Here is a 15045-nt window from a genome sequence, read left to right on the forward strand (position 1 = left end):
AAGTCAGTGACACAGAAACCTTCGACCCCGGAGGAAACAGTTTTAAATTCAGAATATGAAGTCATTAGCATTGATCTGTTCAGCAGCTAATGAAAGGATTAATAAAATATGTCACACTTGTTTTACAAACAGCTTTATTAACAAATTCACCAAAGCTTAAAAGAAGAAGAGCTCCTTTAACGTACACATAACGTCTGCAGGGAAACCGTGCAGTTAAAGTCCCCGAGTCTCGTTCTTCATGACGGGCGTCCTCAGCCTCGTGAAGACCAGGACCTCCTCATCTTCAGCACGAAAAGCTCCAAACCAATAATCAATCTCAAACTTTTATTTTTATCTTCTAAGTAACTGAGCAGCTCTGCTTCAGCTGAGCCACAACAGGAAGTGCAAACAATCGTCCAAAAACTGCTGCAGACTCGTTCTGAAATGCTCGACTGGTTTGAGTCTCCTGTACTGGGAGCTGTGGGATCATTTCCACTCCAGCATCCATTACTTCAGTCTGCACACAGCTCGGATTCAGCAGGTGACAATGCTAAAACAAGATACCCGCCAACCTTTTATTAAACAACGTCAGTGCTAAGCAAGAATCTAAACATCCTGGAGTCAGAAGGAAAACAGCTTTCATCCATCAGATCGAAGAACCTGGACGACACAAAGCAGCTTCAGATGGAGAACTGTGCAGGAATGAATCCTGATCCTCGTGTTCCGGTCCAGGATTGACAGGCAGCTCGCACTTCGTAAAGCTTGTTCCGTTGTGGAAAAGTGCTTCAAATAAGGCACATGAACGGCTGAATGTGTGACGTGCAATAATGAACTCGGTCTGTCTGAGACTCTGCAGACTCAGAGGACTCAGGTGAACCTTCAGCAGCTTCAGTCAGACTCTGGATGAAATGATTTGAACGTAGTTCTGCTGTGTGTGTACTGATAATCGCCATCTTTCCTTTCCTTTAGCCTGCCTGAAGTCCTTGTCCTGCACATGCTCACTTCGACTCCCTCGTCTCACTCATCAAACCCGGTTTCGAGATGTTTGAGGGCTCAGACGTCTGCTGAAAGCTGACTTTAACACGGTGACTTCACTGCTTGTAAACTCGATGATTCTTATTGGTTAATAACAATTACCTTTGTGATGAGACTAGAACTAAAGGCTCCAACATACCCAAACACTCCTCTACACGTCTCAAACATGAATGTTCTGCTTTGTGTTTTATGGTAAAATATGTTTTGCTTTTGTATCTTCATCTCTGGCCTCAGTCCAGGCTACTAAAACTATTCATTGCCACTGTCCTCCGTGTCCTCCTCCCCGCCTTCGGTCTGTCCGTCCCTGCTTCTTTCGGGGTAGTTGAGGATGTGTCGTTTGGCCTGAATGATGAACTGCTGCTGTTTGAAATACACCTTCAAAACTCCCTTGATCAACACGAACGCGACGCCGCCCTGTGGGGAAGAGGAGGACGGCATCGAGTCAGCTGAGCAACATTTAATACAAAAAAAAAACAAGTGACCTCTAGCACAGATAGAAGATCATCCATCCATTCATTCATCCATCCATTCATCCATCCATCCATCCATCTGTCCATCCATCTGTCCATTCATCCATCTGTCCATTCATCCATCCATTCATCCATCCATCCATCCATCTGTCCATCCATCCATCCATTCATCCATCCATCGCAGACATCCCTCCACCCACAGCTCAGGACCACAGGTGAGTGTTGGAACAAAGATCGACAGGTAAATCAAACCTTTGCCTTCCAGCTACACTGGCTCTTAAATTGTTGCCAAGTGCAGTACTTGTGCCATTGAAGTACTTATGTACTAATACTCACCAGCACAGTGCGCTGAAGGTTGGAGGGCATCCGTCCAAACAGCAGCCGTCCCACCAGACTGGCGATGGAGGGAAAGATGAGAGCTCCACACAGAGTCCTGGACACGGAGAGGCGATCTCCTGCACTAGCTCCGTCCACGGGGACACGAGGAAGATAACGACTGGATCCTGAGGTTAAAAACACACATTCAGGTAATCTGATCACATCAGCCAATCACTGTTGAGTTCATTTACCCCCCGGTGTGTGTGTGTGTGTGTTTATACCTGGTGGGAGCTTCCCTTTATAACAGTATCTCTGCAACAGCCTCACTATATAATCCTCCCAGCGGATCATCTTTCCCAGGACCAGCGCCACAGGAATGGTGGGCAGACCCATCAACAGGAACAGGGGGTCGGCTCGCTCCATCACGTAAAGACCCTTCTTATGTCCCACAACCTGCGCACGAACACACAAAGAGCTGAAGGTCCCACAGTTACACTGATTTTCACCTTCTTTCTGTGGATCACACAGTTAGTCTGTGCACCTGCATGACAGTCACAGCTCCGTATGTGACAGCGGACCAGTAGACAGTCCCGACCACCACCCCCACAGCAGCGAATGGACTGGCCCGTGACAGCGCTCTGTCTACCTGCTCGAGGAAATACACCAACGGGCCTGAAGAGAGGTAAGAACACAAAAATCAGGAGAAGACAGGTCTTATTCTGTGTTTTTCTTCTTTTCAACAAATCCCATGAAAACCAGCAGTGGATGCTAACAGTGAATGCTAAATGCTAACTGTGCACCACAGTCTGATAGATCTTCTTCCAACAAATGTTCTAATTCCTCCTGTTCAGTGGCGTGCACAGACCTTTTGAAGGGCAGGGGCGAAAAGGAAAAAAGAGCACATATAGCGTGTCCTCGCCACTGAAGAGGGCACTTTAACACGTGTTTTGGCGTCCAAGAGGGCACTTTAGCACGCGTTTTGGCAGCCAGGGAGCACTTTAGCATGCGTTTTGGCCCCCAAGAGGGCACTTTAGCACACATTTTGGCTCCCAGGGGGCACTTTAGCACGCATTTTGGCTCCCAGGGGGCACTTAAGCACACGTTTTGGCTCCCAAGAGGGCACTTTAACACGCGTTTTGGATCCCAAGAGGGCACTTTAACACCCATTTTGGATCCCAAGAGGGCACTTTAACACACATTTTGGATCCCAAGAGGGCACTTGAACAAGCGTTTTGGCTCCCAGGGGGCACTTTAGCACATGTTTTGGCTCCCAAGAGGGCACTTTAACACGCGTTTTGGATCCCAAGATGGCACTTTAACATGCGTTTTGGATCCCAAGAGGGCACTAAAACACGCGTTTTGGCTCCCAGGGGGCACTTTAGCATGCGTTTTGGCATCCAAGAGGGCACTTTAGCGTGCATTTTGGCTCCCAGGGGGCACTTTAGCATGCATTTTGGTGTCCAAGAGGGCACTTTAGCGTGCGTTTTGGCTCCCAGGGGGCACTTTAGCACGAATGGCGTCCAAGAGGGCACTTTAGCGCGTGTTTTGGCTCCCAGGGGGCACTTTAGCACGTGCTTTGGAGTCCAAGAGGGCACTTTAGTGCGCGTTTTTCAAAAACTGGGCTGTGCACGCCACTGCTCCTGTTTGTCTGATAAAACCCACAGTGAGCAGCAGTTTGAGGAAATAACTGAACCTTTTAAAACCTGAAACTATATATTTGTGACGTGTTTTTAAAGATTAACATGTTCAGAAGGAACCAATGTGCTTGGAGCTGAGAGCCACAAACAGGAAGTCAGGAAGTGTTGAGAGACGGAGGTACATGTTGTTGGACAAATTTAGAATAACCAGCCTTATCCTTGAACTTTTCCACCGTAAACCAACATGTCCGACTAAATGAAGGCTTTTATTGCTTCTTTTCTCCCCCTCCTTTACTTTCTGTGACCCAATGTTTCATCTTCAAAACCTGAAGGTTCCCTGGACTTTGACGTGAGAGCCGGACCGAACAACCCGTCGCTGTGAGCTTTCACTTACCCATCTTGGGGAAGGTGATGTGGTATTCAGTGCCGCACTGCGGACAGCTGACCGCTCCTCCGTTGTTTCCTTTCTGCTTCTCGTCCAGCCAGCGCTGCAGGCAGGCCTGGTGGATCCATTTAGTGCAGCCTTTACACCTGCAGGGGCTCACCCACTCTGCACTGTGGTCGTCTCTGTCAGTGGCAAAACACACCCAGCAGTGTCTGACAGGACACACACACACACACACACACACACACACACACACACACACACACACACAGAGGTATTGTTTAAACACTCACTCTTGAACTTGCAGCTGCATCTGTAGACCATAAGCCCCCTGATTTCTCTCCAGTGGCACCTTTTGGTTTTATTTGTCCAGATTATCTGCTTCTGAGATTTCTACTGCCAACAAAATACAACAGAGATGAACGAATGGAATTTAATTCACTTTCAATGATCCAGACCTGCCGTACGAGTCACATCCAGATAATCTGCATCCTCCTCCACAGCTTGACGTCTAACTTGTTAAAACGCCTTCATGATAGAAAATGCTGGCAGAATGAAATGGACCTCTCGGGGGAGGTGTTCTTACTTCTCAGGCTGCTCCTCAGCGTGGGCCATGGTGCTGAACAGGCTCTGCTCTGTTGGATGTTATCATGAAGCCATCAGACCGCAGCACAGACCTGAAGGAGCCACACAGACAGACACTTTACAACAGCTTGTTTGTGCGACAGTTGCAGTGGTGGGATGCTTCTTAAGGTGCGGTACTTACACCTGCATTCATTCATAACACTGGCATCACATTGTAAAGCTGATACAGCAAACTTGTTAGCAAACAGTTGGCTATTCATGTAAATGACCTAAATAGTGACGTTTGTTCTATTTATTAGTGTTTCCTGTGATCTTTGTTGATTTGTCTCATTTGGTTAACTTCTAAAAAATTGGTGCTTTTATTTTGAAGGCGGAATGCGGTAGGAAGTAAAAAAGACGTATATGACGGTAAACATGTGCAAGTGCACATCACGCTTTTGTTTACTTCGCACCTGGTTGAAAAGGGCACAAGGTTTGTCTGTGTTTGTGTCATTTGTGTGCAGCTTTGAGTCACGTTATAAAGCCTTTTCTGAGAAGTTGTTCAGAGTTTATATTGAGTAGGCTCGTATGTGTAGGCTAGCTAAATTGCTATATTAGCCATGATACATTGAGATTTGTTGTCATTGCTAGTCTTTGGTTGAATTTGGTTATATATGCGTGCTTACATCATAGTACTCTATTGGAGATTGTCAATCATTAAATTAAAGTAAAATGCATTTGAATTGTGGTGAAATATTGGAAGATTGTCAGGCTCAAAGCGACAGAAGTAAGACATTTATATTTTAAAATCAGAATGGTAAGGTAATATTTCTGTTGTGTTTATTTACTTCCTAGCTCTTACGGTGTGTTCAGAACAAGTATTGGAGCAGCAGTTATAAATAAAGATGTTGTGAACCATCAGTTGGAGAGTAAGACCATCATTCAACCGGGGATGCTACAATTCACACATCCAACAACAGTTGTATCCCACTGAATCCTTATCTGTGACAAGAATTGTCTCTCTTTTAGCTCTGTTTTTGGTCTCCTCCAGCTCCCGAGGGGAAATATCGGACTCTTCAGCTGCTAAACGTTCCACTGTGTTCAGCAGCTAGTCTCTAAATGTGTCTGTCTGCTGTTTGCAGGTGGTGTACAGAAGCTTTTACAGCTAGAAACTAGCTAGCTAGGCTAATGAGACTGGAGCAGCACAGTAAAGTTGGGAAGCACTCATCGAAAAGCTCTGTAGAGAGAAGGAAACCAAAGTTGGTGATAATTACCTGTGGATTAGATTAGACACATTGGTAATAAAAAAAAAGTTGATCGAGCTGTACAATTTTGAGGTGCTTTGACTATTTTATACTACTCTTCCTTCTACTCTAAGAGATATAATCTACCTTCTACCTCACAGTCAGTCCCTCTTCTCACCACTGGACTGTTATAAATTACCAGTACCTGAACATTTACCTTCAGTCTATCTGAGCCCAGCGAGGCTCGTCCTGAACGTGGACTCGACCTGCTGATACTAAATCTGTCCCCGAACAAATTCTTTTAAGTCCAAAGTTTGAGAATAAAATGTGACGTGTGACAGGACACTCGAGCGTTACTCACTATGAACTGAAAGCAACAGTAAAAGCATTATTGCGAAATAAATTAGCTTCGGTTCCGAATTACAAGCAAGAAAATGAACACTCCGCTCACCTAAAGTCATATTTCTCTTAATTTAACTGACTTTAATGTCGTTTGTTGACTTCAAACTCATGTCCACCTGCTGTGACCTCAAAGACAAAACTCATGCTAATGCTAACAGGAGAGAGTTAACTTCAGCTAAGGAGCTGTTACTTTTACAGTAAGCTAGTAAACGAGTGCTAAGCTTGATTAACCATTAATATAGCTGTCGTCGCTGACTGTCGGTTAAGAGAACAGCTGTGATGTTGGTATAAAAATAACACCTACCTGAAAATAATAATATGTCCAAATATGAAATGTTTTAGCGTGAAACCCGATCTGGTCCGCTGTGTTTTGCTCATTCGGTTATGTTGAGTCTATGAGGGCAGGATAACAGCACAAGCTAGCAGCTATCTGATTGGTCGACGCTGCTTGATGCATTCACGTATGTGGGAAACCATAAAATTGGAGTTTCGGGCCTGACAATAACACCTAGTCTTTAGCATTTTTTCCACTTTGTGGAAAAGTAATATTTACTCAAGTACTGTACTACTCCAGTACTCTGTATTATAAGGTACTTGTACTTTACCTGAGTATGTCCGCATTATGCCACTTTATACTTCTACTCCACAACATAGTGGAAATGTGTAGCATATTTAACCATATTTACCTGACAGTTATAATTACTTTAACATACTACCAATTTCTAAAATGTGCTGCAGTTTGACAGATTAAAATGCTCACTTTGTAGAGCAGCTATAAATGCCACTTGAACCTACTACTATATGGAAGTCCTGCTTATTTTGATGCTAACACTTTTGTAATTTCTTTAAATATATTTTGAATGCAGTACTTTAACTTATATTGGAGTAATCTTATAATATAGTACTGCTATTAGCAGCCTTGGTAAATACTTCTAACACCACTGCAAACAATAAAGACTCATTTTGTGCCTTATTTACTAGATTAATATCCATATTCCAAATTACAGACTCTTGTTGTCTTGAATGAATGAATGACTTTTTAATATTCATAATTGTAGACTTAACGACTAAAACCTTTAGGAATGATTTACTAACATTTATTATAACTGCATATTCAATCATTAAAACATTTTAATAATTACATATCTATATGTATAACAGCAGAATTGATGCCCTTTTAGAAGGTGAAAAGTTCATGTGCATTGATTATTGGATTACCTCTATATCATGACCAAATAGAAAGGAAAAACACCAGCCACAAGGGACTTTTCCTGGCAATCCAATTTTTTTTCTGACCTGATCTTCAATGCTCATAATTATGATTCGCAAACTGAACTGATTAACCATTTATACATGGTGATTCTATCCTGCATTGACTCAGTAGTCCAGAATTAACCAGTAAAGTTAAACTGGACATTACTCTTACAAAGAGACGCTGTGATTTCCACAGGTTTGACAAAGATGCTCATGCTCGTTGACAGCAAACAAGCATTAAACGCATGGCTATTCGGTTAAACACTGTGATTGGTTATCCCTCCTGTCAGTCAAAGCAATAGCTAATATGATTTGCTGATTCGTCTGTCAGTCAAACCGAAGCCACGCTGATGTTGTGGTAGGGAGGCGGTCCAACCCGCAGGAGCAGCACAGAGGAGCGGCGGCGTCGAGACGGCAGAGTGCGGAGTGACAGGGCGTTCGCTTTTACATGATTAAAACACTAAACCGGGAGGAATACGCATACGGATCGATAGAAACATATCCTAAATACCCAGTCCGTCATGGAATCCTATGACATTTTAGCTAACCAGCCGGTTGTGATTGATAATGTAAGTATGATGATGTCATTCATCCACACCCAAACCGAGGCCGTTGGCTGGGAACGTTTGCTAACTGTTAGCTTAGTTAACTATTGTGTTATAGCTAACAATATAGGGTGTCAACCACGGCCACCCTCATTACATGTGCAGGATCTACTAACGCTGCTTTACAGTGTTACACCTAACGCGCTGTTAGCATTGCTCCAGTTGGTTTATATGTAGCGTCCCTTGATTTATCCAACCCCAAGCAAGTGCTAGCTAAAGCTGTAGCTAGCTTACAGCACTAACCGGCTAGCTAAGCTTCGCTCAGCCAGATCCTGAATGCTAGCTGTCCGCGGTACTGTCGCTGTATCATTACAAATCTGTACTGTGTTCGTAATACTAAATAGCTAGCATAGCGGGCTGAGCTTTCAGCAAGGAAGGGAGATGCATAACGATTAGCATACAGCCCGTTCGCGTCTTTATATGTGGCACAAACAGTAACGTTAGCCTTGCTTTGTGCGCTGGTGCGTTATTCACACGGATGTTAGCACTGAAGACAAACAGCACGTCGCTGACGTTACAAGTGCTGAAAAGGATTTTCAGCTATGTTGCCTAGTGTTTGTCATATTTTGACATGTGACTTTAAATACTGTGGAGCAACATGTTGTTGACACTCATCAAAATACAGTATGAAGTCTGATTAAAATGTTTGCAGTGTCAATAAAAATTTAATTACCATAATCAAGTCACAGAAAGTGATTGGGCACAGAATTGGGCACAGCACCTGTCGTGTGTTTGTTCCCTCCTCAAACAGTGTCTCCCTTTGCTTCGAATACAGGAAATGCAAATGAATGCACCAGAAACAGACTTTGCTTCAATTATAATTTTGTGTCAGCTGTGCTGGTTGTGACAGCGCAGGACAAAGTCGCTGTTGAGGCGGGAGGGATGTAGGACGCGGTGTTTTGGCGAGCTGCTCGGCGGGTCTCTGAGCAGGAGTGTGTGACTGCCGGCGGCCTCGGGCTGTGTCTTATGACCTCCCTCTCTCTCAAACACATATATTGAAGCACTGCTGCTCTCACTTCAACCATAACCCTGTGATGTTGGGCCTAAATGTCATATCTGTGTTTATTTTCTTCAGGGTTCGGGGGTTATCAAGGCTGGTTTTGCAGGTGACCAGATCCCCAAATATTGCTTCCCTAATTAGTAAGTGTTCCTGGACATCTTCCCACAGCACTTGCATAACAAAGGACATGTATGTTTGGTAATTATGCATAAAAAGTGACTGAAACGATAAATTGAGAATCAGAAAAGCTGCAGATGATTTCTCTGTCCCTTCACTGACTGTTTGAGCTCTGCTCTGTGTGTTTTATGTGTCTGTGCTGTGTTGTGTTTGCTTTCAACTGTCTATTTCTGTGTGTGTGTGATACAGCGTGGGGCGTCCCAAGCATGTGCGCGTGATGGCAGGAGCCCTGGAGGGAGACCTCTTCATCGGACCCAAAGCAGAGGTAACACACACACACACACACACACACACACACACACACACACACACACACACTTCCTGCTTCCTAACATCAGTTTGTGCATGTGAACAAATTTTTATTCAGCGAACGTCAGAGTCACACAATAAGAAAGCTTCCAGATAAAAGTTTTTAGGAGCGGGAACACCATGTTCTTTTATCCATTCATCTGTAACACACAGGAAGTTTTGAGCCTGCCCACCAGAAAGATGTGTAAACCATTTCCAATTCTTTTACTTAACTGTCATCTTTATAGGGACCACAGCAACCAATACGACATTAATGATACAAACCAATATCAAGCTCTGCAAAGACAGTCTCCATTAAAAACACAATGCTATGATTAATCGAGCAGTTTAGTCTGAACACGTCAAAGGCAGCTGCAGGGAAGCATCCTCCCATCATGATGCTGGCCTGCTGGGCTGAATCCTGTCTGTCTGCTGATGTGCAGTGTTTGCATTACACCAAATCATATAAGCATTGAGTGTGATATCCTAAAATCTCTTCATTCATCACATAACCCTCCTCCACTGCGTCTCCCACGAGCCTTCAGCCAGACACTAGCTGAGATGTCATGTGACTGCCGTGAAACTGGCGACACAGCCGTAGTTCAGCGGTTTTTCATCATCTGTGCTGTTTTTGAAGCATGTGACATCGTCCCAGTCGCCGACCTGCAGAGTCTTGTGTAGAAGGGAGGAAACACAGCCAGAAGCAGTAAAGACGTGTAAAATTGAAGAGTTGATTCTCTATCTCATGTCTTGTCTCGTCTGTGACGATCAGGAGCACAGGGGCTTGTTGTCGGTGCGGTACCCGATGGAGCACGGCATAGTGAAGGACTGGAACGACATGGAGAGGATCTGGCAGTATGTTTATTCCAAGGAGCAGCTGCAGACCTTCTCCGAGGAGGTGAGCTCCTCTCTTCCTGCACACGTTTGTCAGATCCGACCCTGGACGTCAGTAATCCCGTTCCGTGTGCGTCTCTCTGTTCGTTAGCATCCTGTGCTGCTGACCGAAGCCCCTCTCAACCCCAGCAAGAACAGGGAGAAGGCTGCAGAGGTTTTCTTTGAGACCTTCAACGTTCCTGCTCTCTTCATCTCCATGCAGGCTGTCCTCAGCTTGTGAGTACAGCTTACTGATGATGTTTTTTGTATACAAACAGAAGTTATGTCTACATCACTCACCAAGACACATTGTGTGTTTCCTTCTGGTTCAACTATTTCCTTCCTCATAGAACATTCACAAAGCCAATTTTCACGTATTTTAAACCCTGCATTGTTTCCATCCATGTTTACCAGCTTCTTCTTCTCTGCCTTTGCTTTGATTGAAGCATGTGTTGTTGCGTTACTGCCCCCTGTTGATCAGTGAACAGTGTGACACCATCAGCAGGAGTCTGTACTGAAGTCTACAGGGAGCCTGGAACTAATTTCAATCCTGTGTGCATCGAAATTATGAGTCTCTGCATGAAATTTGTTATCGATTATGCTGAATGGATGGAAAATGCTTTAGAGTAAAATTAAAAAAAAACAAAAAACACACCAGACAATATCTGCAGCAGACACACCATCACATCAGCTGGTTTGTTGTGTCCTGCCTGGTTTCCTCTGTGCTGGTACCTGGTGTTCCTCAGCGTCAGTGGAACAGTCGATGGAGGACTAAAGTGAACATTGTTTCTGACGTTGTGCGCAGTGGCGTGCACAGACTTTTTGAAGGGCAGGGGCGAAAAGGACTTCACTTGAGCACGCGTTTTGGCGTCCAAGAGGGCACTTTAGCACACGTTTTGGCGTCCAAGAGGGCACTGTAATGCGCATTTTGGCGTCCAAGAGGGCACTTTAGCACGTGTTTTGGCTCCCAGGGGGCACTTTAGCACGCATTTTGGCATCCAAGAGGGCACTTTAGCACGCCTTTTGGCGTCCAAGAGGGCACTGTAATGCGCGTTTTGGCTCCTAGAGGGCACTTTAGCATACATTTTGGCTTCCAAGAGGGCACTTTAATGCGCGTTTTGGCTCCCAGGGGGCACTTTAGCACACATTTTGGCATCCAAGAGGGCACTGTAATGCGCATTTTGGCGTCCAAGAGGGCACTTTAATGCGCGTTTTGGCTCCCAGAGGGCACTTTAGCACGCGTTTTGGCATCCAAGAGGGCACTGTAATGTGCGTTTTGGCTCCCAGGGGGCACTTTAGCACGTGTTTTGGCTCCCAGGGGGCACTTTAGCGCGCATTTTAGCTCCCAAGAGGGCACTTTAGCATGCATTTTGGCTTCCAAGAGGGCACTTTAATGCACGTTTTGGCTCCCAAGAGGGCACTTTAGCTCGCGTTTTGGCATCCAAGAGGGACGCGTTTTTCAACAATTGCCCCCCCCCCGTGCACGCCACTGCTGACCTTTATCAAATAGAAACATCCAGCAGAGGACAGTTGCAGGGGCTCGTCGGGTGTGAAGACTGATGGCATGTAAATGCATCTGTTTCCTGCAGGTACGCCACAGGTCGCACCACTGGCGTCGTGTTGGATTCAGGGGACGGCGTGACCCACGTCGTGCCCATCTACGAGGGCTTCGCCATCCCACACTCCATCATGCGCGTGGACATCGCCGGACGAGACGTCTCGCGGTACCTCCGTCTGCTGCTGCGCAAGGAAGGCTACAACTTCAACACCTCGGCGGAGTTCGAGGTTGTTCGCACCGTCAAAGAGGTGAGGCGAGCGGAGCGAGTCTTTTATTAGAAATCTGAAGAGCCGCCACGTCGTCTGATCGCGTGTTTGTGCGTTTGCAGAGAGCCTGTTACCTGTCTCTCAACCCGCAAAAGGACGAGACTTTAGAAACGGAGAAGGCGCAGTATGTCCTCCCCGATGGAAGCACTTTAAACGTGAGTCCAACACACACTGACAGAAAGCCCTCCGTGAAAACCTCCCGCTCACAAACCCTGAAACCTGCCCCCCTTTCAGATCGGCCCGGCCCGGTTCAGAGCTCCAGAGCTGCTGTTCAGACCCGACCTGATCGGAGACGAGAGCTCGGGTATCCACGAGGTCCTGGCCTACGCCATCCAGAAGTCTGACATGGACCTGCGACGCACACTGTTCTCCACCATCGTGTTGTGCGGGGGATCGACGCTGATCAAAGGTTGGTATTCAGTGATGAGGGGTTGCTAATGCCCCCCTACCCCCCCAAACAGTGCAGTCTCTCATGTGCTCAGATGGAAGGCAGGGAGGACATGTTGGAAGCTGAATCTCTCTCTTCTCTTTTAGGCTTTGGGGAGCGACTACTAACTGAAGTGAAGAAGCTGGCACCCAAAGACGTGAAGATCAAGGTGGGTCCAGGTTCATCAGGGCTCAGAAAGCCCGGTCCCAAAGCATCTGTGACCTCGTCTGAATGAGCTGCATTTGGCTCGGTCTCGTTGTTAAATGTCATGATGTGAGATCCGAGCTGCAGTGCAAACACGATGCAGCCAGATCCAGAGGACATGAGGCGTTCACTGTCACCAGCTTGTTTTGAATTCTCTGTAAAAATGTGTGTTTGTGCTTTTCTCTGTCCAGATCTCTGCTCCCCAGGAGAGGCTCTACTCCACCTGGATTGGGTAAGAGTTCAGAGTTCAGTGCCGACTGTGTTTGTCGTGTGACTGTTGATGAAAAGGTGTAACCGGCCGTCCTGTCCCCCCCCCCGCAGTGGCTCCATCTTGGCTTCGTTGGACACCTTCAAAAAGATGTGGGTGTCGAAGCGGGAATATGAAGAAGACAGAGCACGCGCCATCCACAGGAAGACCTTCTAGAAGGAGGCCGGCGCCCTGCGACCGCCCCCAGAACTGCCCTCAAACCCCCCCATCATACAGTCGGAGAATCTCATACTCCTGCGCCCGTCATCTCCGGGTACCTCCGCATCCTCCATCAGCCCACCCGCTTCTAAACCCCCGTCAGCCGACTGCTTTACGCCTCCACCCAGAGAAGCACACATTCATGTGTGGTAACCCCCGTATATATTATTTTCATTTGCCTGCTCTTCCCCCCCGTCCCTCCTCCTCCTGCTGCAGGGTGACGGCGGCAGCACCCTCCACCCTCCAAACATCCCAAACTCTCACATTCAGAGGGCCGTCAGGGTATCTGACAGGGCAGCGATTAGCACCGTGGACTCTGACTACAGGCCTTGCTAAACTATTATTTAGTCCACATTGAAGTATTGGTTTCGCTCTCTCGCCCTGCGAGGTGTCGGATATCATCCAATGTCAATAAACCTGAATGTTTTTTTGTTTTTTTTTTGTTTGCTACTGTTGAAATTTCCATTCCAGACCGAAGATTTAGATTTTTATTTGACGTCCGTTTCGTAGACTTTGTTCTGTTTCTGACGCGGATTAGCTCAAAGGTTTGAAGCCGCTACAGGAGCAGATAGCGTTAGCGTCAGTGAGCAGGCTGAAGATGAAGATGACCACTGTGTCACCACCTCGGAGCAAAGTTAATGCGGTTAATTCATCATCTGGCTGCTTCTTCTTCTTCTTCTTCTTGTCATTATCACCAATGAACATGACATCACATGTTTGTGTCGACGAGGAAAATGTCATCGAACCAGTCGGTCAGCGTTTTGTGTCAGCTGACGGATTAAAACAAAGTGTAGAAAAAAAACGCCTTGGTTTTTTTTTTCTTTGCTCCATCGGCGGGTTCCACGTTTACGGCGGTCGAGATGCACGAGATAAATCCGCCGTTTTTCAGCCCGGGTCTCGTAACAGTGGCCGTTCTGACGTCGCGTCGAGAAGTGAAACTCCGGCACGTCGACAGTAATCGCAGAAATAATTTCAAACGCACCGAAAGTCGACTCGCAGGTCGTGAGTGAACGTCAGCTGGCCGGTTTTCGTTACCCGCGGCTCAGAGGGTTCGTTTCTGTTTGAACTGTGACCTCGGACCCGGTTTGAGAAACGCTGGATTTGTCCTTTAAGTGGTTTTTTTAGTGTAACATCCAGCTGAAACGATGAAGCAGTAGCTGTCCGGTTCCTCCACTTGTCTGTCTGAAGCTTCACTCCGATGCATGTCAGTTACTCGTGTACAGTTAAAGACCTCCACGATCAGCCGCAGAGACCCGAGGCCGGGCTCTGGAGTCTGGAAGGTGAAACACTGAAAGAGAGCCGATGGTTCGTTTTTGTACTGTCCTCCCCCTCCCTCCCCCTCCCTCTCTGTGTACCTGTGCAAGTCTGGATCCTCTGATTTCCCAGTGACAGTGAAGGGGTCGCGTCCACACCCGTGTCCGCCTCACTCCAGAGCGCCTGCGCCGGAGCGTCCGCGTCGTCTGCTTTTGGGTGTTTTTAAAAAAGATTTAAAAAAACAAAGGTTGTGAAACGTCATCGGCCTCGTGTACAGCGGAAGCTTTTCAAAACCACCACAACACCGTCAGATAACAGACTAAAAATGTACAATACTGTTTATTCAAGTGTTTGCTTTTACTTTTCGTAAATTCAGTATAATAAATAAGTTAATGGCTGCTGTTCGGATGTCTCGTCATTGATTCGTCGGCTGTTTTTTTTACACGTTTTGATTAAATTGAAATTCCTCCATTAACATAACGACCAAAAGCAGTTTTATGAAACTTCAGTTTATGTTATTTTATGCTGACAGACGTTCATGTTCAGTGTGTGAGAGAAGTTTCCAATGAACAACATATTAGAGAAAATCACTGACGGACAGGTAGCAAAGCAAAGAAAACAAATCTGAGCACAAACAGT

The 15045-nt window shown here is 46.2% G+C and overlaps 2 protein-coding genes across 2 annotated transcripts; one reads left to right on the forward strand and one right to left on the reverse strand.

The window, feature by feature from the left end:
* Positions 1-100: 100 nt before the first annotated feature.
* Positions 101-6436, reverse strand: march5l (membrane-associated ring finger (C3HC4) 5, like). Its single transcript, XM_041960214.1, has 7 exons — positions 6339-6436; positions 4411-4501; positions 3834-4036; positions 2344-2474; positions 2084-2255; positions 1821-1987; positions 101-1428 (listed from the first exon to the last, which is right to left on the reverse strand). The coding sequence occupies exons 2-7, from the start codon at positions 4437-4439 to the stop codon at positions 1264-1266; spliced, it is 867 nt and encodes a 288-aa protein (XP_041816148.1). The 5' UTR covers positions 4440-4501; positions 6339-6436; the 3' UTR covers positions 101-1263.
* A 1240-nt stretch (positions 6437-7676) lies between these two features.
* On the forward strand, positions 7677-14804 carry actr1b (actin related protein 1B). Its single transcript, XM_041959754.1, has 11 exons — positions 7677-7857; positions 8969-9033; positions 9260-9335; positions 10131-10256; positions 10344-10468; positions 11821-12037; positions 12118-12210; positions 12290-12464; positions 12590-12651; positions 12878-12918; positions 13008-14804. Exons 1-11 carry the CDS (start codon positions 7810-7812, stop codon positions 13108-13110), a joined length of 1131 nt encoding a protein of 376 aa, XP_041815688.1. The 5' UTR covers positions 7677-7809; the 3' UTR covers positions 13111-14804.
* The last annotated feature ends 241 nt before the right edge of the window (positions 14805-15045 follow it).

This window comes from Chelmon rostratus, chromosome 19, assembly GCF_017976325.1.
Source record: "Chelmon rostratus isolate fCheRos1 chromosome 19, fCheRos1.pri, whole genome shotgun sequence".
Lineage (NCBI taxonomy): Eukaryota > Metazoa > Chordata > Actinopteri > Chaetodontiformes > Chaetodontidae > Chelmon > Chelmon rostratus.